The sequence below is a fragment of the Elephas maximus genome, chromosome 3, assembly GCF_024166365.1.
Source record: "Elephas maximus indicus isolate mEleMax1 chromosome 3, mEleMax1 primary haplotype, whole genome shotgun sequence".
Classification (NCBI taxonomy): domain Eukaryota; kingdom Metazoa; phylum Chordata; class Mammalia; order Proboscidea; family Elephantidae; genus Elephas; species Elephas maximus.
Window position 1 is genome coordinate 211,269,500 of NC_064821.1, and position 23,354 is coordinate 211,292,853.

The 23,354-nt window shown below is 41.0% G+C and overlaps 1 protein-coding gene across 8 annotated transcripts in view; it reads right to left on the minus strand.

The window, feature by feature from the left end:
* The window catches only part of DNM3 (dynamin 3), a 735,481-nt gene that overhangs the window by 437,689 nt on the left and 274,438 nt on the right, over positions 1 to 23,354 (minus strand). For all 8 annotated transcript variants that reach the window (XR_007516879.1, XM_049881209.1, XM_049881210.1 and 5 more), the window contains exon 11: positions 3,908 to 3,994. Coding sequence is in view for 7 of the 8 variants with exons in the window: in XM_049881209.1 (XP_049737166.1) it covers positions 3,908 to 3,994 (87 nt within the window). In the remaining variant the exon portion in view is untranslated. The remainder of the gene's footprint in view (positions 1 to 3,907; positions 3,995 to 23,354) is intronic.

Below are 23,354 nucleotides of genomic sequence, written 5' to 3' on the forward strand. Positions count from 1 at the left end.
GGGAAAGGGGGGCGGGGGGAGAGCGCTGACACATTGCCAGGACTGCAACCAATGTCACAAAAGAATTTATGTATAAAATTTTTTAATGAAAAACTAATTTGCACTGTACACTTTCATGTAAAACACAGTAAAATTTAAAAAAATACCATTCAAGACAGAACAGAATTTGTAGATTATAGTACCATTATATATCTGCTCTGTGTATTTTTCACATCTTGATGTATATTATTTTAAAAACAATTTGTGCTGTATACTTCCACCTAAAACACAATAAAAATTTTTTAAAAAGGAAGCAGTACTTGCTGAGTGACAAAAATCAGACGTACAAGCTTCTTAGATATTTTATATCGAGCATTTCCCTGTCTCTCTCTTCTTATGCATGCAGACATGGCCTACACCCCCTTTTCTGCGGGGTACCTCCTTCCCATCTTCCACCAGGTCTCTGGAACCAGCTATCAAGTGGCCTAGAGCTAAGAGTAAAATCCGGACTGGGGGCAAGAAGGGGTTGAGTCTATCTCAGGAAGCTTATTGGGGAAGAATCCTCATTAAAGTCGTCAAAATCTCAGAAGAGAAGCAGTATGCTGCAGAAGGCAGTTCCTGTTGCCGCATGCTGACACCGCTGTTATCAGGACCAGCTAACCTAGGTTTTGTGCTCCTGCTGGGCTGTAAAACTTTTACTGGCGGTCTGATCTTAAATGAATCTCACCGTATTACAGGAATCATAGACTAATTGTCATGCATTTCCTTACATTTTGGAGGCTCTTTAAATGAGCCTTAAGAAGAAGCAAACTCTTTTTTGTAATTTATGTGGGTGGTTTTCTAAAAAAAATATTGAAGACTCCATAGACTGCTTTGTTCAAAATATTGAAATAGAAGCATGGGTTCCCTTATAAGTCTTTCTGTTATTATCTTTCTACATGGAAAAGAAAGGCAATACAATTATTAAAAATAAGTTACAGCAAAAAAAGAAAAAGGAAAAAGCTCCCAGACTTGTTTTCTGTATTTTTAATTTTTAAGATTTGTTCCCATAAAGCTTCCAAATGAGAGGCTGGTAATCACTCTATTAAAAAAAAAAAAAAAGCTGCAAAATTGCCACAAAGCTGTTCCAGTGAAGAGGCCTGAAAAAATGGAGTTCTCTCTGAGTAGCTACTTCAAAAATGCCCATGGCAGCACAAAGTTCAGAAATCTAATGTGAGTTTCTAGCCCAACTGCCATATTCACGTTATCAAAAATATGCATTTTTTTCCATGCCTGACAGGAACGTATGAGAGGTGGCCTCTACCAGCTTCTACAGCTGGTGACTGCCACACTAGGTGCCTAAGAGTGTCATTTAGGAAGAACACACCTGCCCCGTCCCCACCTGGGGAATGAATTAATCACTGCATCAGAATTGCAGATGGAAGACAATTTTCTGTGAAATGAAGAAAGACATTTCTTCCACATTTCTACTGTGTTATAGCTCTTCGGATGCATGGGAATAACAACAAAAATAACTAACGTTAAAAACTAAGAGCTGTGCTTAAATTAATTTTATCCTCACAAAATGCCCATGACTTAACTATCATTATCGCCCCACTTTTAGATGAGTAAATTAAGGTGGTAAGATGTCAAGTAACTTTTCTAAGGCTACACAGAAAACGTATGGTAGAACTTGGATTCAAACCCAAGTAGCCTGAGGCCAGAGCCCACAGTCTTAACCACAATGCCAAGTCTGAGTACATCATTTTGTTAAAATAAAACCTCTGGTACATGAAACATGCAGAAGCTACCAAGTGACTTACATATGATCGCAAAATAGTTAAAATAATAATTGCACTGTTTACTCAATATTGTTTTTACATAGAATCCCTAAGAGTTAAGTAGGATATATTATAGCATGAATTTTATAAAGACACTAAATTGAAATGGCTAGCGTATTTACTTTAGGTCAGGAGTATAGCTGACAGCAGAATTTAAGTCTTCTCAGTCCAGCAGGTGGGTGGGGAAACCTCTGGCCCGGGGCATCACACATACACACACCTCACACACACACCACACCTCACACACCACACACACACACACCACACCTCACACACACACATCACACAAACACCTCACACACACACCCCTCACACACAGCCCTCACACACACACACCTCACACACACCTCTCACACACACATCTCACATAGACACCTCACACACACACCACACACACACCTCGCACACACACATCACGCAAACGCCTCACACACACACACCTCACACACACACACACCTCACACACACACATCACGCAAATGCCTCACACACACACACCTCACACACACACCTCACACACAGACACCTCACGCACATACACCTCACACACATATATATACATATCTCACACATCTCACACACACACCTCATACACCTCACACATACACAAACACCTCACACACACACAGGCACCTCACACACACACAGACACCTCACACACACACCTCACACACACAAACAGCTCACACACACAGACACATCACACACAGAGACACCTCACACACACAGAGACACCTCACACACACACCGACAGCTCATGCACACACACACCTCACACAGACACCACACACACACACACACACACACACACACAGTCTCTCCCCATGGCTTGTTTCTATCTCTTCCTTTGATTTTATCTTCCTCCTTTTCCCCATCTCGCTCCCTGCTTTCCAACTTCTCGGGGAATCACAAAATCTTTGAATGCTAACTTACTGAGGCTTTCAGAGACCATACAGACCAAAACCCCAACATTCTGCAGGAGAATACAACAGTCCAAAGACGTTGTGATCTGCCCAAGAACATGGTGGTACTTTGTGGAGAACACGTGGTCTAAAGCCAGCGTTCTCACCACAATGTCACACTTGAAGCCACGTGATGGAATTTAGGAGTACTTTTTAATCCTTTGTACTTCCTATTATAATCTTTTCTAAGTAACTCAGAAAAAAAAATACATTTAAATTTAAGGACCTTTTATTATTTTCATGTAGTACTCAACTTTTTTTTCATGAATTATCCTCACTTGAAAAATAATTTTTCCAATTCACAGAACTAGGATTACCAGTATTAGACAATTTCAAGACAACTGACAACTGCTACAAACCATACACATTTACAAAATAGTTAGAACTGTTTGAAAGACCAGTTCTTAATCTTATTTTTTCCAATCACAGATTGCATGGAAAAGCTGTGACCATTCTCCTGAGAAAAAAATTAAAACACTGAACACCTTGCATAACATTTTAGGAGTTTATGAATATCCTGAAGCCCGTTGTTGACCTGGCAAAAGACCAAATGTGTCTTAAAGACCAAGTGTGGTGCGTTTCTGGATTAGCGGTTTTCCACATGTGCTGTGTCCATTGCTGGGTGGGGGTAAACATGATGATCACGGAGCACTGCGGGAAAAATTACACAACTTCTATGTTGTTTGTTTCGTACATTTCGTCCTTCTAAAGTCTTTATATTTGTTTACATTTTATAGCATACATAAGACATTCGTATAGTAACCAACCAAAAATCAGTTGCTATCCAGTTGATTCCGACTCGTGACAACCCCATGTGTGTCTGAGTACAACTGTGCTCCATAGGGGTTTCAATGGCTGATTTTTCAGAAGCAGATTGCCAGGCTTTTCTTCTGAGGCATCTCTGGGTAGATTCAAGCCTCCAACCTTCTGTTTATCACCGAGTATATCATCTGTTGCACCACCCAGGGACTTCAGTGTAGTGACACATGTATGTATAACTAACAAGTAAACACATTGTCCTGTGTACTCAGCTATTTTTTTTCCCACCAAGGAACAAGCCACCTGTTGGATACCACCAGATATCCTCAGAGAGACCTTTTTCTTCCCACAAGGACCACCTGTCTACCAGGTGGGGCCTCTCCTCACCTGGTCCTTTGTCTTCCCTTCTCGCTCGCGAATGTGGTTAGCAACAATCCTTTCTGTTTCCTCACAGAGTCTGGGGAAGTTAGCCAGCTGTCAGAGAAAAAAAAAAGATCTGAGTGTTAATACTCAAAAAGTTATACCACACAAAAGAATGAGAGATAAGTTATGTTTTCTTACAGGAATCACTCACTAGAATTCTGAAAACAAAAGAATGACAGGAAGACGGCCTCAAACTATAATCAAAAGTAACTCGTTACCTGAAAGGGAACACTTCAAAACCAGCAGAGCAATTCCCTAGAAAGAAAACAGATATCCAGATACCATCTAGCTCTGTGCTCTGTAGAGTGGGCACTTAATAAACTTCAAAGATGAAGAGGATGGAAACGAAGATAAAAAAAAGAGGATAGTGACAAACATTTATAGAGCACTGACCATGTGCCAGGCTGTGTGCTAGGCACCTCATGAATTACTTCATATAGTAGTCACGCTAATCACAAGATGCAGGTCTTATCAGTAATGTCATTTTATAGAGGAGGGCAGTGAAGCACTGAGCGGTGAAGTAACTTGTCCAAGACTAGACATCTCGTAAAAGATATGACCAGGATTCGAAGCTGAGCCCTTGAACTCCAGAGCCCATGGTTTTAGCCATTACTCTTTGAGGATAATACATTCCAAGAGCCATGAAGAATAACCTTTATTTTCTTTTTTAATCCTCCCGTAACAAATGTGTGTGTGTGGAGAGGGGTCATGTTTTTTGGTACAACTTTAGAAACAATTCTGGTCAATTGCTTACACCATCTGAATTTTGGGGGTAATTGTCCAAAATGCTGTTTGCAAAAGTGAACAAATATTGAGTTGTTCTCAATATAAGGAAGAAAAAGAACAGGATGCTATGAGAATGTGTTTCCTTATCTAGAAGGAGGACTAAGTCAGGCAAAGGTGTGTGGGGATGGCGGGGGAAGGCGGAGCTTGCCAGGCACAGGAGTACGTGTGGAAGCACCAGGAAGGGACAGCCAGCGGGAAGGAGGAAAAGAAAGCCAATGCACAGACTAGGGAGGATGGTCCAGAGGCAAAGTTGGAAAGGTGGGAGGTGGCCAGACCAGGGAGATGCTTGCAGGCCTGGTTAAGAATTTTGGCTACTGAAGCAACCCAGGTGGGAAATGACAATGGCGTGGACTGGGATGGCAGCAGTGGAAACTGGGAAAAGGTTAATTGCAATGATATAAAAAGCACTTATAAATTCATAAAAATAACATTTATAACCAATATGAAAGTAGGCAAAAAAAAAATGATATTTAATCATAAAAGGAATTAATGGTTAATAAGCAAAAGAAAAATATTGAACTACACAAGTAGTATCAAGAAAGACAATAACTATTTTTTTTCTTTTTAAGGGATTTGCCCCAAATTAAGTACTGATTTACTACTTTTTAAATTGTACTTTAGATGGAGGTTTACAGAACAAACTAGCTTCTCATTAAACAGTTAGTACACATATTGTTTTGTGACATCGGTTACAAACCCCACGACATTTCAACACTCTCTCCTTCTTGACTCTAAGTTCCCTATTACCAGCTTTCCCATCCCCTCCTGCCTTCTAGTCCTTGCGCCTGGGCTGGTGTGCCCATTTAATCTCGTTTTGTTTTACAGGCCTGTCTGATCTCTGGCTGAAGGGTGACCCTCAGGGGTGACTTCCTTATTGAGGTAAAAGGGTGTCCTGGGGCCATACTCTCAGGGATTCTCCAGTCTCTGTCAGCCAGTAAGTCTGGTTCTTTTTTTGTGAGTTAGAATTTTGTTCTACATTTTTTTCCAGGTCTGTCAGAGCAGTCAGTGGTGGTAGCCGGGCACCACCTAGTTGTGCTGGACTTAATCTGGTAGAGGCTGTGGCAGCTATGGTCCATTAGCCCTTTGGGATTAATCTTTCCTTATGTCTTTGGTTTTCGTCATTCTCCATTGCTCCAGACAGGATAGGACCAGTGGAGTATCTTAAATTGCCAATCACAAGCTTTTAAGACCCCAGATGCTACTCACCAAAGTAGAATATGGAACATTTTCTTTATAAACTATGTTTTGCCAATTGAGCTAGCTGTACCCTGAGATCATGGTCCCCACAGCACTCAGCCCAGCAATTTGGTCCCTCAGGGGGGTTGGATGTGTCTATGGAGCTTCCATGACCTTGCCTTGGACAAGTTGTGCTGGTTTCCCCAGTATTGTGTACTGTCTTACCCTTCACCAAAGTTACCATTTATCTATTAAAAGACAACAACTATCATGTTGGCAAATTGCTATAATCATTTTTATAAGACTTAATGCCGGTGAAGGTATAAGGAGAGTAGCACAGTCAAAACTGCTTAAGAAATATCAGAGAGAACAATCTTTCTAGAAGCAACTGGGTGATATGTATCAAGAACTTAAAAAACATATATATCCATCAATCTAATTACTTCACTTGCAGGATTCTGAGCTAAAATGATAAGGACGCTTACCACAGCATTACCTGAAACAGCAAACAAAACTCTAAACCACCTAAATGTCCAATGATATTAAATTAAGATAGATCCATTTATGGGATATCATGTGGCCATTTCAAACCATATTTTTAAATAACATCTAATAATAAAGTGCTTATAATATGATGTTAAGTGAAGAAAATTAGGTTAGTAAATATATAATCTGATTACACACAAATACACAGTGTACCTATCACCATAGCCCTCCATACGCCCTTGATACCCTTCAAGAACTTGACAAATCCCAAAATTCATGAATAATCTTGTAGCACATAGTACTTCCTCTAACTTTCAAGCAGTTGGGTTTAGGTCTTCCTGAGACACAGCTGCCCCAGGGTCACCGAGCACAACAATTTACAGTGTACGTGATGCACACTAGTGTCTCAGCAAAAGAACATTGTTCAGTGCTTCATGGGGCCATCGTGAGCACAATATCACGGCTAGATGTTAAATCCTCTAATGCAGCAAATCTGCTGTTTGTGCACAGAGAAGCTCTGGAAGCAAATGCTACAAAATATTAATAGTGCTAAACTCTGAATTATGGGATTGTGTACCATCTTCCATACATTTCTCAATTTCCAAACTTTTCTACAGTGGACATAGTGTTTTGTAACAACATCATAAAAGCACAGAAACCTGGCTGCTGTGGTCACCACAAAAACCACAGCTCAGTGTCTCTTTATAAGTTCACTAACCCTCACCCCCTTACTGTCTGAATCCTAAGAAGTAGGCTTGTTTGAGGAGCTTACTGCATGAACTATAGCAGGATACCAGTGGAGCTTCCAATTTCAGTTTTGGAAATATTCTCCAGGGAAAGTTCTATCACCCCAGAAACCCTTTTTATACTCTGAGAATGCTAAGTTATATTTTGAAAGGGTTATGAAAGGCTTCAAAATGTAGAAGGGGTAGCTGATCAATACAGGTCCTTCTTCTTGAGTGCAGACCTGGGTGGTGTATCTGGCACTAACCACTGGCCTGTTGTAGGTCACCAGAGCAGGTGTTTCTCATCTGCACTGAGACACTAAGGGATCAGGGAATCCTTTGTTTTTGACAACAGCCTCACAAATACAGAATCACCGCTGCAGAGATGTAACCGCATAAGCAGTGGTGGTCCACAGAGAAGGAGTGGGATGCCTTTAACAACATTTAGGAAATGGATTACAGCTGAAGACTATTTTTAAAACATCAAGGAGTGGCAATATAAGTACTTATTCAGAAACTAAATACTTGATAGATGAAGGATCCCAGGCCAATACTTGAACATCATTAAGTCAGGGACAGGCCAAAATGATGACTGTACCATTAAGTACGTTCACCTAAGACAGTCTCCAATCTACTGGCTTTGATAGAAGGATTGATTTTTTCAATCACTTATTTATTTTAATTTCTTTTGTTATTGTTGAGAATATACACAGCAAAACATAGAGCAATTCAACAGTTTCTACAAGTAACATTTAGTGACATTGATTACATTCTTCAAGTAATTCACACCTTCCTTTTCTGAGTTGTCCCTCCCCGATTAATACAGACTCACTTCCCCCTAAGATTCCTATCTAATCTTTTGAGTTGCTGATATCAATTTGATCTCATATATATAGTTCTCAAAAGAGCATAATGCTCAAGGCAGATATTTTTTACTAGATAAGCTAAAACACGGTTTGGTTTTAAGAAGACTTCAGGGGATATTTTTTAATTTAAGGTTCAAAGATTATCTCAGGGTAATGGTTTCAGGGTTTCATCCAACCTTCATGGCTACAAGAAGTCTGGAGTCCATGAGAATTTTAAATTCTGTTCTGCACTTCCCTCCCCCCCTTTTGATCAGGATTCTTCTATAGAATCTTTGATCAAAATATTCAGTAATGGAAGCTGGTCACCATGCAGTATAGAAGCAAATAACCACACGTTCCTTATCCTCCTCCTATTCCTGACTCTTCTCCTTCCTCTGTTGCTTCAGATGAATAGAGACCAATTATTGTGCTTTGGATGGCCACCTGCAAGCTTTTAAGACCTCAGCCACTACACAATGAACTAGGAGGTAGAACAGAAGCAGTAAACATGTTATTAGGCCAATTGATTGGGATGACCCATGAAACTGAAACCACTACACTAAACCTCCAAACCAAGAAACCAAATCCCATCAGGTTTTTGGTTGTACATAAGCTGCTTCAGCAGCTACTGTTTTTGTTGTTGTTATAAATGTATCTGTCACATAACTTTTGCAAATTCAACTTTTTTACAGGTGTACAATTTATTGGCAGCAATTACAATAATCAGCTGTGCAACCCTACCCTTATTCAATATGATATCTCCACCACCATTAACCCTCACTTTCCTCTTCCCTCTCACCCTGGGAACCATTAATATGTTTTGTTGTCTACACATTTGCCTTTTCTCATCTTTTTACATAAGTGAAGTTATATAATATTTATCCTTTTGTGATTGGCCTATTTCACTCAGCATAATGTCTTCCAGCTCCATCCACACTGTAGCATGTTTCAAGACTTCATTTCTCTTACTGACTGAGTGGTATTCCATTGACTTGAATAGATGTTTCACCAAAGAGGACATTCAAATGGCCCCCAACACATGAAAAGATGTTCAGCATCATTAGCCATCAGAGTGATGCAAATCAAAACCACGGTAAGATACCAGTTCACTCCCACTAGGATGGCTAAGATTAAGGAAAAAAAAAAAAACAAAATAATAAATGTTGGTGAGGATGTGGGGAAATTGCAACCCTTACTCATTGCTGGTGGGAATGCAAAATGGTACAGCCATTGTGGAAAACAGTGTGACGGGTCCTCAAAAAAAGAAAATCTACCATATAACCCAACAATTTCACTTTTAGGTATATACCCAAAAGACCTGAAAGCAGAGACTCAGAGATGGGTACACCAGTGTTCATTGCAGCTCTATTCACAATAGCTGAAAGGTGGCAAAAGCCTAAATGCCCATCAACAGATGAATGGACAAACAAAATGTGGTACATGGATACAGTGGATTTTTTTTTTTTAAGTCTCCTGACTTTTCCAAGTTTACTACCTGTCATGGGTTGAATTATGTCCCCCCAAAAATGTGTGTATCAACTTGGTTAGGCAATGATTTCCAGTATTCTGTGGTGGTCCTCCATTTTGTGATTGCAATTTTATGTTAAAAAGATTAAAGTGGGATTGTAACACCCTTACCAGGTCACATCTCTGATCCAGGGTAAAGGGAGTTTCCCTGGGGTGTGGCCCGCACCACCTTTTATCTCGCAAGAGATAAAAGGGAAGGGAAGCAAGCAGAGAGTAAGGGACATCATACCACCAAGAAAGCAGCACTGGGAGCAAGGCGTGTCCTTTGGACCTGAGGTTCCTGCGCTGAGATGTTCCCAGACCAAGGAAAGACTGATGCATCACAAGGACCTTTCTTCAGAGCTGACAGAGAGAGAAAGCCTTCCCCTGGAGCTGGCACCCTGAGTTCGGACTTCTAGCCTACTGGACTGTGAGAGAATAAACTTCTCTTTGTTAAAACCATCCACTCATGGGCTCAATTTCATCAGGAAATAGAAAGTATATTATCCTATATTCTAAGTGGAACAAAAGAGAAAAAGAACACAGTATAAGAACTGCCCTCATAGAGGCAAAGGAGGAGCAATGTAGAAGGAGACAACAGCAGTATAAGATCTAGGCATTACTGAAAGGCAGTAATTTGTTTCAGGGCCTCTCCTACTGGGATGGCTTTTAGCTGGTTGATTATGAAAGGGTACTGGGAGTGTAAAAATTACCATATCTCAAATTCAAGGCTCTAGTCGCAACTCTGCTTATGATACATACAGGAAGAAGAAGGAAAAAAGTCCTACTGACATTCAAAGTAACTTCTGGTTAGGGTTTCTGCCACTCGTTTCATTAGCTCATTCCCCAGGAGTCCCTGCTCGGTATGGATGCCCCTTTACTTAATTCTAAAAGACACTCCACTCTGATTGCTCAGTTCAATCTCTCGCCTCCTCCCCATGTCTCTTATTTAGGGTATAATCCGTTAACTCATCCATTTAAGTTGTTATGATTTTCAATCTCTTTTGCTCTGGATACTGAATTAAAAGTCTAAGTTGTAAGAATGTGTTCATTTTGTCAGTCATAACACTTCCAATCAGATGTGCCAAAATAACACTAATTTAGAAGATGCCATGTTTTAGGACTTTATTCCCCTACTGTTTATTTAAATATTGTGTAAATTTATTTATGTAAGATCAAAGAATTAAGGTTTTGCTATTGGTTGTAATAATGTTATACTCCTAAATTTATTTCACATCAGTCACTCATTTAATAAACATCCACTGGGCGCTTGCTATTTACCAGCTCTATGTTCAGCTATGTCAAAGCACTCGATATTAAAAACTGCACGGTCTTGAATGCCAGGTAAGACTATTCAGATAAAGTGCCATACAAGACGGAAATATTACACACACACAAACACACACACACAAACCACAAGGGAAACCACACAGAAATCAAAGGCTGACTCTGCTCTGAGAAGGCCTCAGGATTTGATGTTTAAATGACAGAGAAGCTTCCAGGCAGAAATGGACGTCCGTTAAAAGTCAAACTACTTGTAAATAGCTCTTTGTTCAAATTATATTGACCATTCTTAAATAACAAGAAAGATTCAATGGAGAAACAATATATATTCAACTCTAAGAGAAAATTTTAATTATACATGTCCTGGGGGAACCAGAACTATAATTTTTAAAAATACACAAAAGCATGTTTTAATAATAACAAATAAGTGTTATTTAATGTTTAATTATTTTGGTGGGATCTCAATATAAAAATTTAATCTTAAGCATAAACCACATTTTCCCTAGAGAATAAAAATCACTTCAAAGACATTTCTATCCAATAAAATAAAACTTATACACCTGGAAAATTTATTAACCATTGCTTAATCAGATTATGAGATCCATACTATTAGGTTCCTCTTGGAATGAGCATGAGACCGGGCAGGATTTCTATAGCTTCAAGAATAATTGGTTTAGTGCCTTGAGCAAAGACTCAGCTTATTAGGTGACCACCTGTTCATAGTTGCATACCAAACATGATTGAGAAAAAAAACTAGAACCAGAACAAGATTTCTTTTAGGTACATGATTTGAGAAGACTGGTTTGGCCTATCTAAAGATATAAGCTCTGTTTTCATCAAAAAGCTATACACCTTCCAGTGCTGGCCACTTCCTACAAACTGGGTATCGATAATGATTTCACTGCTCAAAAAGCACACAGTAATTTTATTCCATTTTCTATGAATTGAAACATAAAAATCCCTAGTAATTCTTTATCTGCATATGGCATAACGTTGTGCTTATTCAACAAATGAGGAAATATTCATCTTAGCATAAAACATTTGCTGCAGAAAAAAATTGAACAGAGGTATTCACATTTACAAAAATGAGTGAAGATAAGCAACGCGGTTAGCGGCTGAGCGCTTAAATATAGCACCACCTTAGTGTGAAGAGATCAAGAAATGGCGAGTTTCTCTAATATCACAGGGTAAATGGGAAAATGGTTTACTGGGTGTTCTGTATTTTAAGAGCACCATATGGACAGTCTAAGAAAACCTACATGAAGTATGAAGAAAGGATAAGGGATCCCCCAGGTCCCAACCAGGTGGTCTCGGCTAAGTGATCAGGCAGAAATACTGTTAGTCCCCCTTCTCAAAATTAAGAAGACTCAAATCCCTAAACCTCAAATATTTTCTACAAATGGTGGGAAAAACTGGGAGGCATATGTAGAAGAATTTTCTAAACAGAGACATGATGAGAACTCTAGTGTTACCTGGCAAATGCTAAGGAGTAAGAATAGAAAGTCCAACCTTGGGTGAAATAAAAGGGAAAGATAGAAGAGACATATTCTCTTACTAAGTAATTCAGAAAACATCCAAACAGGAGATTAGGGTGGGGACACATGGCATCAAAACAACACCTGAAGGTGATAATCAGGTTTTCATCTCCTCTTTCTTCCACGTTTCTCTCTGGTAGGCATATTAATGAGCAGCTAAAGTGGAAAAAGAAAAATCAAAACAGGAGGGAGGAGGAAAAGCAGAGGCCAGGATACATTATAAATGAAGAATTTATTATAAAGATCGTAAATCCCTTTATGAATTCTGAGATTCAAAGGCATGACTCCTATCCCTTAAAAACCAAGCCCTAAGCCTGAATTCCCTATAACACCCAATAAAAGGTTCCAACTTTAATAATCAGCCTGATTCGAAACCTGAGTACCCTAGCTTATTACATGAACCATCTCATATACGCAAAGCACAGCACAGGGTTTGTGTGACTGGCCAGCTGTTCGAGGACAGGAAATGCAGGTGATTTTGGACAGGTCAAAACCACAGCACAACTATCCTAGACTGAAAAGAAAAAGGACTCTGTGAACACGATATTTCATAGCCGTTGTTCTCCGTCCTATAAACTTTCATGAACCCTAAGCACGTGGCTGTTGCAGACAAACTGGTTGTCACCTGCTGAGTCAATGGGGCATCATCAATTTATTCTTTTAATTATTCAATCAATAATTATTATTGAAAACCTGGATGTTTCAGAGGTTGCAAAGAGTGATAAGTTTAATAAACCAAGATCTTAACCTCATTGAACCTACATTCTCAATTTCCATTTATTGTCCAGCCACAACCATAAAAGACATATATAAGCCCGCTTTTCAGACAAAAATTCTCCCAACACAAAGATTAGACAGGCCTATAAAACAAACAACACCACATGAGAGGAACCTGCTTCTAATTCAACCAAATATCCGAGACCAAATGGGCAGCTCCTGCCCAAAAGCAAGATGAGAAGGCAGAAAGGGACAGGAACTGAACCTATGGATACACGGAACCCGGAGTGGAAAGGGGGAGCGTGCTGTCACATTGTGGGGATTGCAATCAATGTCACAAAACAATATGTGTTATCAATTTTTAAAGGAGAAATTAACTTTGAGCTGTGAACTTTCACCCAAAGCCCAATAAAATAAAAAAGACACGTATAATCCATGTAATCGGAATGTTGCAAAGAAAAATGAAACTTAGTAAATGGAGAGTGAGGTGTGTGTGCACGTGTGTGTGTATGCCGTGTTTGGGGTTATGCACGTGCAATTGTAGAAAGAAAAATCAGAGAAAGTCTGATTAAACGACATTGCATTTGAGCAGAGACCTGAAGGAAGCAAGGATGTTACTATGGATTGAATTGTGTCTCCCAAAAATACGTCGTGTTGTAAATCCTAACCCCTATGCCTGTGGATGAGGCCTTGGTGGCACAGTGGTTAAGAGCTTGGCTGCTCACCAAAAGGTCAGCAGTTCCAACCCACCAGCCATGCCTTGGAAACTCTATGGAACTGTTCTATTCAGTTCTACAGGGTCACTAAGAGTCAGAATTGACTCAACAGCCACAGATTTTTTAAAAAATAATACCTGTGGATGGACCCCTGCTAGTGCAGTGGTTAAGAGATTGGCTGCTAACCAAAAGGTCAGCAGTTCGAATCCACCAGCCATTCCTCGGAAACCCTATGGGACAGTTCTGCTCTGTCCTATAGAGTGGCCATGAGTCACAATAGACTTGATGGCACCGGTATATCTGCGGAAGTAATTCTATTTGAGAATAGGGTTTTCTTTGTTATGTTAATAAGGTTGTTATTTGTATACGGTTTGTCTTAAGCCAATCACTTTTGAGATATAAAAGAGCAGATCAGGCCTAGAAGGAAGCATAGTTGAGGAAGACAGATAACAAGCCACCTGAAGATAGCCAAGGAACCCAGGAACAGAAGCGGAGAAGATACAAGGATCTTCCCCCAGAGCCGACAGAAAGAATGCCTTCCCTTAGAGCCAGTGTCTTGAATTCAAACTTCTAGCCCTGGTGGCACAGTGGTTAAGAGCTTGGCTGCTAACCAAAAGGTGGATAGTTCGAATCCACCAGCTGCTCCTTGGAAACCCTGTGGGGCAGTTCTACCCTGTTGTATATGGTTGCTATGAGTTGGAATCGACTCCACAGCACCTAACAACAACAACAAACCACGAGAAAATAAATTTGTTTGTTAAAGCCACCTAACTTGTGGCGGTGGTGTTGTTGTTGTTAGGTGCTGTCAAGTCAGTTCCGACCCATAGCGACCCTATGCACAACAGGACGAAACACTGTCCGGCCCTGCGCCATCCTTAACAATCCTTGTTATGCTTGAGCTCGTTGTTGCAGCCACTGTGTCAATCCACCTCGTTGAGGGTCTTCCTCTTTTCCGCCGACCCTGTACTCTGCCAAGCATGATGTCCTTCTCCAGGGACTGATCCCTCCTGACAATACGTCCAAAGTATGTAAGACGCAGTCTCACCATCCTTGCTTCTAAGGAGCATTCTGGTTGTACTTCTAAGACAGATTTGTTCCTTCTTTTGGCAGTCCATGGTATATCCAATATTCTTCACCAACACCACAATTCAAAGGCATCAACTCTTCTTCGGTCTTCCTTATTCATTGTCCAGCTTTCACATGCATATGATGTGATTGAAAATACCATGGCTTGGGTCAGGTGCACCTTAGTCTTCAAGGTGACATCTTTGCTCTTCAACACTTTGAAGAGGTCCTTTGCAGCAGATTTACCCAATGCAATGCATCGTTTGATTTCTTGACTGCTGCTTCCATGGCTGTTGATTGTGGATCCAAGTAAAATGAAATCCTTGACAACTTCAATCTTTTCTCCATTTATCATGATGTTGCTCATTGGTCCAGTTGTGAGGATTTTTGTTTTCTTTATGTTGAGGTGTAATCCATACTGAAGGCTGTGGTCTTTGATCTTCATTAGTAAGTGCTTCAAGTCCTCTTCACTTTTAGCAAGCAAGGTTGTGTCATCTGCATAACGCAGGTTGTTAATGAGTCTTCCTCCAACCCTGATGCCCTGTTCTTCCTCATATAATCCAGCTTCTCGTACTATTTGCTCAGCATACAGATTAAATAGGTATGGTGAAAGAATACAACCCTGACACACACCTTTCCTGACTTTAAACCAATCAGTATCCCCTTGTTCTGCCCAAACAGCTGCCTCTTGATCTATGTAAAGGTTCCTCATGAGCACAATTAAGTGTTCTGGAATTCCCATTCTTCGCAGTGTTATCCATAGTTTGTTATGATCCACACAGTCAAATGCCTTTGCATAATCAATAAAACACAAGTAAACATCCTTCTGGTATTCTCTGCTTTCAGCCAGGATCTATCTGACATCAGCAATGATATCCCTGGTTCCACGTCCTCTTCTGAAACCAGCCTGAATTAATGGCAGTTCCCTGTTGATGTACTGCTCCCGCTGTTTTTGAATGATCTTCAGCAGAATTTTGGTTGCGTGTGATATTAATGATATTGTTCTATAATTTACACATTCGGTTGGATCACCTTTCTTGGGAATTAGGCATAAATATGGATCTCTTCCAATCAGTTCGCCAGGAAGCTATCTTCCATATTTCTTGGCATAGACGAGTGTGAGCACCTACAGCACCGCATCTGTTTGTCGAAACATCTCAATTGATATTCCATCAATTCCTGGAGCCTTGTGTTTCCGCCAATGCCTTCAGAGCAGCTTGGACTTCTTCCTTCAGTACCATCGGTTCCTGATCGTATGCCACCTATTGAAATGGTTGAACATTGATTAATTCTTTTTTGTGTAATGACTCTGTGTATTCCTTCCAACTTCTTTTGATGCTTCCTGCTTGGTTTAATATTTTCCCCATAGAATCCTTCGCTACTGCAACTCGAGGCTTGAATTTTTTCTTCAGTTCTTTCAGCTTGAGAAACACCGAGCATGCTCTTCCCTTTTGGTTTTCCATCTCCACCTCTTTGCACATGTCATTATAATACCTTATTTTGTCTTCTCAAGAGGCATATCTGTTAAACACCACTAAGAAATTAAGACAGGTGTGGTCCATGCAGATATCTGCAGGAAGACCATTTCAAACACTGAGGACAGGAAGTGCAAAGACCCTCCAGGCATGACCCCTTAACCTTCTGAAGAACAAGGAAGCCAGCTTAGCTGGAGCGGGCTGAGGGAAGCGGAGAGTGGGGGGATGAGTTAGAGATGAGTTAGAGATCACGCAGGGCCCTGAAAGCCAGGGGAACCTGTTCAGTTACTTGTGTTCAGAGCCAGATACTCACTTACCTATCCTACCACAAATGAAGCATCCTTCTATAGCACTTTTTAATGGAAAATATTTCCCTAGGATTCTAACAGCCAACTAAGGCATCGTTTTTTTTTTTCTTAATTGATTTTTTCTTTAAATCAATTAATTGGTATGATGGTGATCCAAGAATGTGGTTTCCCAAGAGGCCAAAAAATGGCACAGTTGCTAGACCATGGTTTCAAAACCAAGATGTTCCTCCCAGTGCTTCCTGAAAAGGACCTTGGTGCTGTGTGAGGAAGCATTGGAGAAGAGAGGTAAAGAAAAGCAGCCGAAAACTGGTGCCTACCAGACAAATACCAAAGCTGAGATCTCCATGGAGCGAAGCCAGGCGGCTTATAAAGCTCTACCATCCCTGTCTTGTCCTCCACTGCCCTAGAGATAACAGAGGCAAATATCTGAGAAGAAATGCATCCCCCCAGGTTAGATGTCTAGCTTAGTGCTTGGTTATTTAAATATGTATAAATCTCACATTTTTCACTACTGTTTGTTTATGTGACTTAAGAAAAAAACACTTAAAGATTTTTACACAAAAGACTTTCAACATGTATAGCTGTAAATAAAAATACCGTTTTAGCTTTAAGCATATATTTATGCCACAATATAGCTAGAGTGACCACACATTTCAAATTGCCTGAGGCAGTCTTGGTTTGCTTCTAGTATTCCAGTGAACGTATTAGTAGCACCCTCTTTCACTCTCAAAAATGTCCCAGGTTGTATGATAAATTATACGATCGCCCTATCCATGGCTCAAAAAAGTCAAGTAATAAAGTCCTGGCACTCAATTCTAATTAGAATTACTTTGCTTTTGCAAAAGATCTTAATTATACCAGTCTTAAAATAGAAGTTGAGGGTAGATATATTAAGGTCAAAAATCAAGAAAATGAAAATAGGACTGGGGAAGGGATAGACGTTTGAAAGAAAACCTATCCAAATAAAACTGAGTATAGATTTCTTTAGCATCAGGGTGACATTAAAACATCTAAATCGTTAAGTATTTAGAGAATGCTTCTTCAGCAGGGCTAGTCATTGTGCTAGGCGCTAGGAGTAAGAAGATAAAAGACACAGCTCTTTTTTTAAAAGGAACTAATGGTCAGACCCTCAATAAGATGGACTGACAGAGCGGCTACAACAATGGGCTCAAAAAAAAAAAAAAGCAATTGTGATGATGGCACAGGACCAGGCAGTATTTCTTTTTGTTGTGCACAGGGTTGCTATGATGTGGAACCAACTTGACGGCACCTAACAACAACAACAACGGTCAGCAGGAGCCCTGCTGGCACAGTGGTTAAGAGCTACGGCTGCCAACCAAAAAGGTCAGCAGTTTGAATCCACTAGCCGCTCCTTGGAAACCCTATGGGGCAGTTCTACGGGGTCATTATGAGTCGGAATCAACTCAACGGCAAGGGGTAATAGTCAGCAAGAGGAGGCACTCACATAAGCAAATAAATTAGAAACAAATCACAATGCAATATCATAAATGCTTTGACAGAAGAAACGCAGGGTGCCGTTTGAAACATTGAGAAGGAATGGGAGTGGAGAGCAGGAAAGGACTCACAGAGGCCCTCCAGAAAGATTTCTGTGAAAAGACGATGACTGAGCCGGACACCCAAAAATAGGAGCGGATGGCAGGTGAAGGTAGAAAGAAAGGGAGACATTCCAGACAAAGGAGTCACATGTGCAAATGGCAAAGGCATGAAAAATCTTTCAGGTCAGTGCAAGTCACTCAGGATGGCTACGGCCAACAGGAAGTGCCAACAGATGTGGCTGGAGAAGAGTTTGGAGATCAGATGGTAAAAGAAAATACAACCCTAAATATTTGAACTTTATTCTCAAGATAGGAGGAGCTGTTGGATAATTGTGAGGTGAGAGGCTAAATACACAGCTTTATTTTGGAAAGGCCACTTTGACAGCAGTGGGAGGGTGAACTTGAAGGTGACCAGACTAGAGGTAGAAAGGTCAGTTAGGAGCTCACTGGAGTAATTCGCATTAAAAAAAAAAAAGTTAATTCCAACAGCTGAAGAAGTAATTGGAGATGAGAAAGTAAAGACAGAAAGCAAAAGCTACCTTTTTCTCCAAGAAGCTTAGCCTTAATAAGACAGTAGAGTAAACCCTTTCCCTCACTCTGTAGCAGACTAAAGAGCAGACAGTTCCAGTAAAGAGGTTTGAGTGAGAGGGATAGATGTAGGACTCATCAATATTTTGAATGGTAGGTGAATTACAGGAGATCTGATCTGCCAGGGAGAAAGAAGTACAGAGTGAGAAGAGAAGTAAACCAGGACAAACCTCTGGGAAACTCCAGTGTTTAGAGGCAGGCAAAGGTGGATAAACTCTTGAAGGAGATCAAGGAGGAATCATGAGACAGATGGAAAAGGACCCATGAGCGAAGGGTGTCAGTTCCAAGAAGAGGGTCGGATACAGCATCATGAAAAAGAATCCATTAGATTTGGTAATTAGGTCTCTGGTTGACCTTTGTCATAATTATTTCAGTCGAATGGTGGGGTGGAAGCCAGATTTAGAGGCCTGAGGAGTTAGAGACGAAAAAGTAAAGACAGCAAGCATAAAGTACTTTTCTGAAAAGCCTGGCCATGAACAGAAGGAGAGAAATAGGGTAAGAGAGGTAGGATTTTGTTATTGTTGTTAAGTTTTTTTACAGTTAGCAGAGGTATGGCTATAGTTATATTCTGATTAGAAAGAAAAACGGTGATGATTCAGGAAAGAGGAATCAGAAGAATAAGCTCCCTAAGGAGGAGAGAGTACAGGAGAGCAGCATGGCGTTGGTCACGGATGCCACCTCAACAGGGACAGAGCTGAGGAGGGAAGACGGCATGAATACAGGTAAGTTTGGAGGTCAGACGACAAGAGGTCAACATTCCCGATGTGGTCACTATTTTCTCTGCAAAATCATCACTGAAAGGAAGGACGAAAGCGATGAGCAGAGGGTTCGAAGGGAGTGTTGAAAGTTTAAAATCACTACTGCGAAGAACACAGGAGGTCAATATGTAATAATACGTTGATGGATTACTGGGTAGTACTTAAGACTGGATTGAGGATGAAGACTATAAATGTACCATGGCACCAGTCCACACAGGTGAACAATTATTTGAACGCCTTTCAGCATCCTGAGGGAAAGGGAAATAAAGACAAGTGGTGAAATTCACCAGCCTTGGCGTTTTGACAGGTGGCAAAGTTAATTCAAGCAGCGCTGAATTCATAGGTTAGGAAGTTTAAGGCGGATGTGCTGGTTATCAATTTATTGCCTCTCAGTTCCAAATTTAATCATCTTTTTGCCACCTCTCTGAAATAATTCTGGCCCTTTAAATATTTATCCTTTGCCAGATGGCATCATGTTAAGTTCTGTCAGCAGAGGGTGCTAGAGAGACACTAAAAAAAAAAACACCAGTGCCGAGAGAGAAACTGCAGAAAGAAAAGGTTCGGCTTCCTGCTTCCAGCGTGCTCCTTGGGCTGGCTCCTGCAATGCCCAACAGCCAGCCGCTGCCCCCAGCACTCCTCCTCCCTGGGCAGTTTTGTAGCACAGTATCTCCATCCAGTGAGACGTCTCCCCACTAATGGCGTTCCCCTTCCAGCAAGTTCCACAGGTAGGCTTCCAGCAAGTTCCCCATTGCGGTCTCCCAGCAACTAATCTACCTTTCAGTGAGCTATGTCTGTGCCCTCTTCAAGGAGCCCTGGGTAGGGGGCTTATCCTTGGGTGCTCTCCTAGGGGCAGTACCTCAGCACCTGCTCCTTGTATCTACCATTCCTACACTCTCTAACAGCCCCTTAACTTCCTACTGGCCCACCCCTCATTACTCCAATACCCTGCTATAGTTAATACTTTTTTATATTAAATACTCCTACTTAAACACTGTGTGTGGTTTCTTTCTCCTGACTGGATCCACACTGATACAGTGGACAAGGAAGAAAATGAAATCAGGAAAAGACCAGTAGGCTGGAAGAAAACAGAGATACCAACGGTCTGAAGGTCTCCTTGAGTTCAAGGAACAGTTAAGGGAGAGTAAAGGAGAGATCTGGGAGGATGGGAGCCTTAACAGGATATTAGGTGTAGGCAAGAGCCATTTTCTCCTTCCAGCACCCTTCAAACCTTGTTCATAAGGTAGGAACTTCCACCAACACTTCTGGTTGGTTAGATGGTGAGAACCTAACATTCTTAAGTCCGCAGCTCTCTACTGAGTGGGGTGAAAACACTAAGTCACTGCTGGCATCTGGCTCTCTGACTGTTGCTGGTTGACACGCCACAGGGTTTGAAGCAGGCCAGAATACCCTATGCCGCTTATGGGTGCCCATCTGCTCTACCCACCCAACTCTCTTCACCAGTGTGGGCTCTGAGGTTGAATGCTAGAAGAGGAAGTAACAAGAGGCTACCACTTTAGCAGAAGGTCCCAGCCACACTTCCCAATCTAGATTTATCAGCAGCAAAGCAGACAGTAAATTTCAATCTTCCTCTGAGCTCTCATATTAATTTCCAACTGACTTAAAACCAAAGAAGAGTAGGAGGGGATGATGGGCATTCTGCAAACCCCAGAATTAGAGTTCACAATTTCTGAAGGATCTTTTGTAAAACATTTGCCTGTGATGACAAGGACCAGAAGAGGTTATGGAAGTGCTGAAGGGAGAGCCACTAGACTTGAAGAGCTCGAAGAAAAGTAGCTACTAGATGTTGGACACCTTCTCTACATGGACAGCGAAGTCTTCCAGGTTTGAAGGTGGGATTTGAAATGAAGAAGAAAAATGTAAGGCAGGTTCTAAAGATCTTGATGAAGGCAAGAGAGTGGCCAGCAACTGGTGATGACAGTGACTATACAGGAAAACAGTGGTAAAGAGAGGACCACTTGGGCCTCAACAGAGACATTTTATAGGAAGGTGAAGGAATAATGTTTGGAAGGCCCCAAAAGGGGCGGTAGGCAAATGTCATGCCCAATCCAGGCCCTTAGATTCTTCAGGTTTGGGTCACTGAATATCTTTCTCTGAAGAGAGATACAGGGTAAACAATAATCTCAGGGACAAAGTCAGGTTTGACTTAAGGCGACATATAGAATGTCCTGAGAAGACAGTGAAAATACACAGGAGACTTATCCAGAGAGCACAACAGAAAGGGAAGTTCCAAGGGTAGAGAGCAGAGATGCCAAAAAGTGCCTGGGAACAAGCTGTCTCATCCCATGCCATCAGACTGACTATTGACTTTCCAGTTAGCTGGGTAAATGGGAAATGATAAAAAAAAAAAAAAGTGATTCATGCATACCATAAACACTTTATGTAACTTAAAACATAATGTACACACATGTGCCAATCTTTTGATGTAAGGCCAAGGCTTGTTCTCTGCATATGGGTCCACTGATTGGAGTTGTGCATCTTCGGTCTTACATAAAACACATCCTTCATCTACGATTTCCAGTTTTGCTGTCTTTAAAGTAGAAGGGGAACCTGAAGACACGTGAAATCATCTGAGTATAGAACCCATCCAGATTTTTTTAATCCTCTCCAAATTCTTCTAGCATTGTTTTGCATACACCTAGTCAATGCTTTTGTAGCTAACCTTTATCAAGTCTTTACAAAGCATTCAGCTTAGTTTTCACAGAAACAAAATTTTAAGGTTTTTTTTTTTTCCATTTAATCAGGTAACTTGAAAAGGAACCCTGGTGGTACAGTGTTTAAGCACTCAGCTGCCAACTGAAAGGTCCGTGGTTCGAACCCACCAGCCGCTCCACAGGAGAGAGATGTGGCAGTCCGCTTACGTAAAGATGACAGCCTTGAAAACCCCACGGGGCAGTTCTACTCTGTCTTAAAGTGTCGTGACCAGTCGGAATCGGCGCCACGGTAATGGGTTTGGGTTTGGTTTTGATCAGCATACTTGCCCTCCACTTAAACTACGTAGTTAAAATAAATACAACTGGTATCATCAGTTTGAGGACAAACACAACACAAACGACCCTTGGAAAGAAGACAGATTAACTGTTGGGATCAGGAGGACATGGGCAACCTAAAGAAAGGCCTTTTGGCTGATGCCCTCCGTTTGCTGACAGCGGCAGTCAGTAGAGTTAATTTGGATTGCAGCACCGCTTGATCCTGTAAGTCAGTTAAGGGGAGGTCCATGAAGTGTGCTTGAACTGTACCGGGGATAAGATCAATTGCATTTTGAGAAGGGAGAAAAGACAGCAGATGTGAAGTAAGCATCCTTAACTGACTTCAAGCTTCCAAAGGAAAGCTTGAATAAAGGTTGCTTTTTTTCCTTCCACATGTACATTCTTTTTCCCTGTCCTTCAGTTCCTGTAAGTTCCTTAGGCTTTTCCTATTCTGGAAAAGAGAGGCTAGGACTTTAAGAAACAAGGTGGAATATCAACAAGAGGTCTACAAAGGGGTCCAAACCTGCAGAGCCACTTCTGGGTCCCCAGATTTTTTTTTTTTTTTAGCATTCACATCTAGGAATTTAGCTTGCTTGCCTCTCACTATTTATGTATTTTCTTTACCCTGTATTCTTCCCCCTCCATGTAACTAGAAACCAAAACGCATATTCATTCTCATTACCTGTCTCTCTCAGCCTCTTTCTTTCTTCCCATTGGTTTTTCAGGGAAGTTACTCATAGCAATCATAGAGAAAGAAAAGAATATCAAACCTGACAAAAATATCCTTCTTTGCAAAAATGGAAAGCCTAATTCTCAAGTTTATATGGAACTGCCAGGGACCGCAACTGTCAAAGAGACCTTGAAAAAGAACAACAAAATAAGAGGACTCTCACTTTCT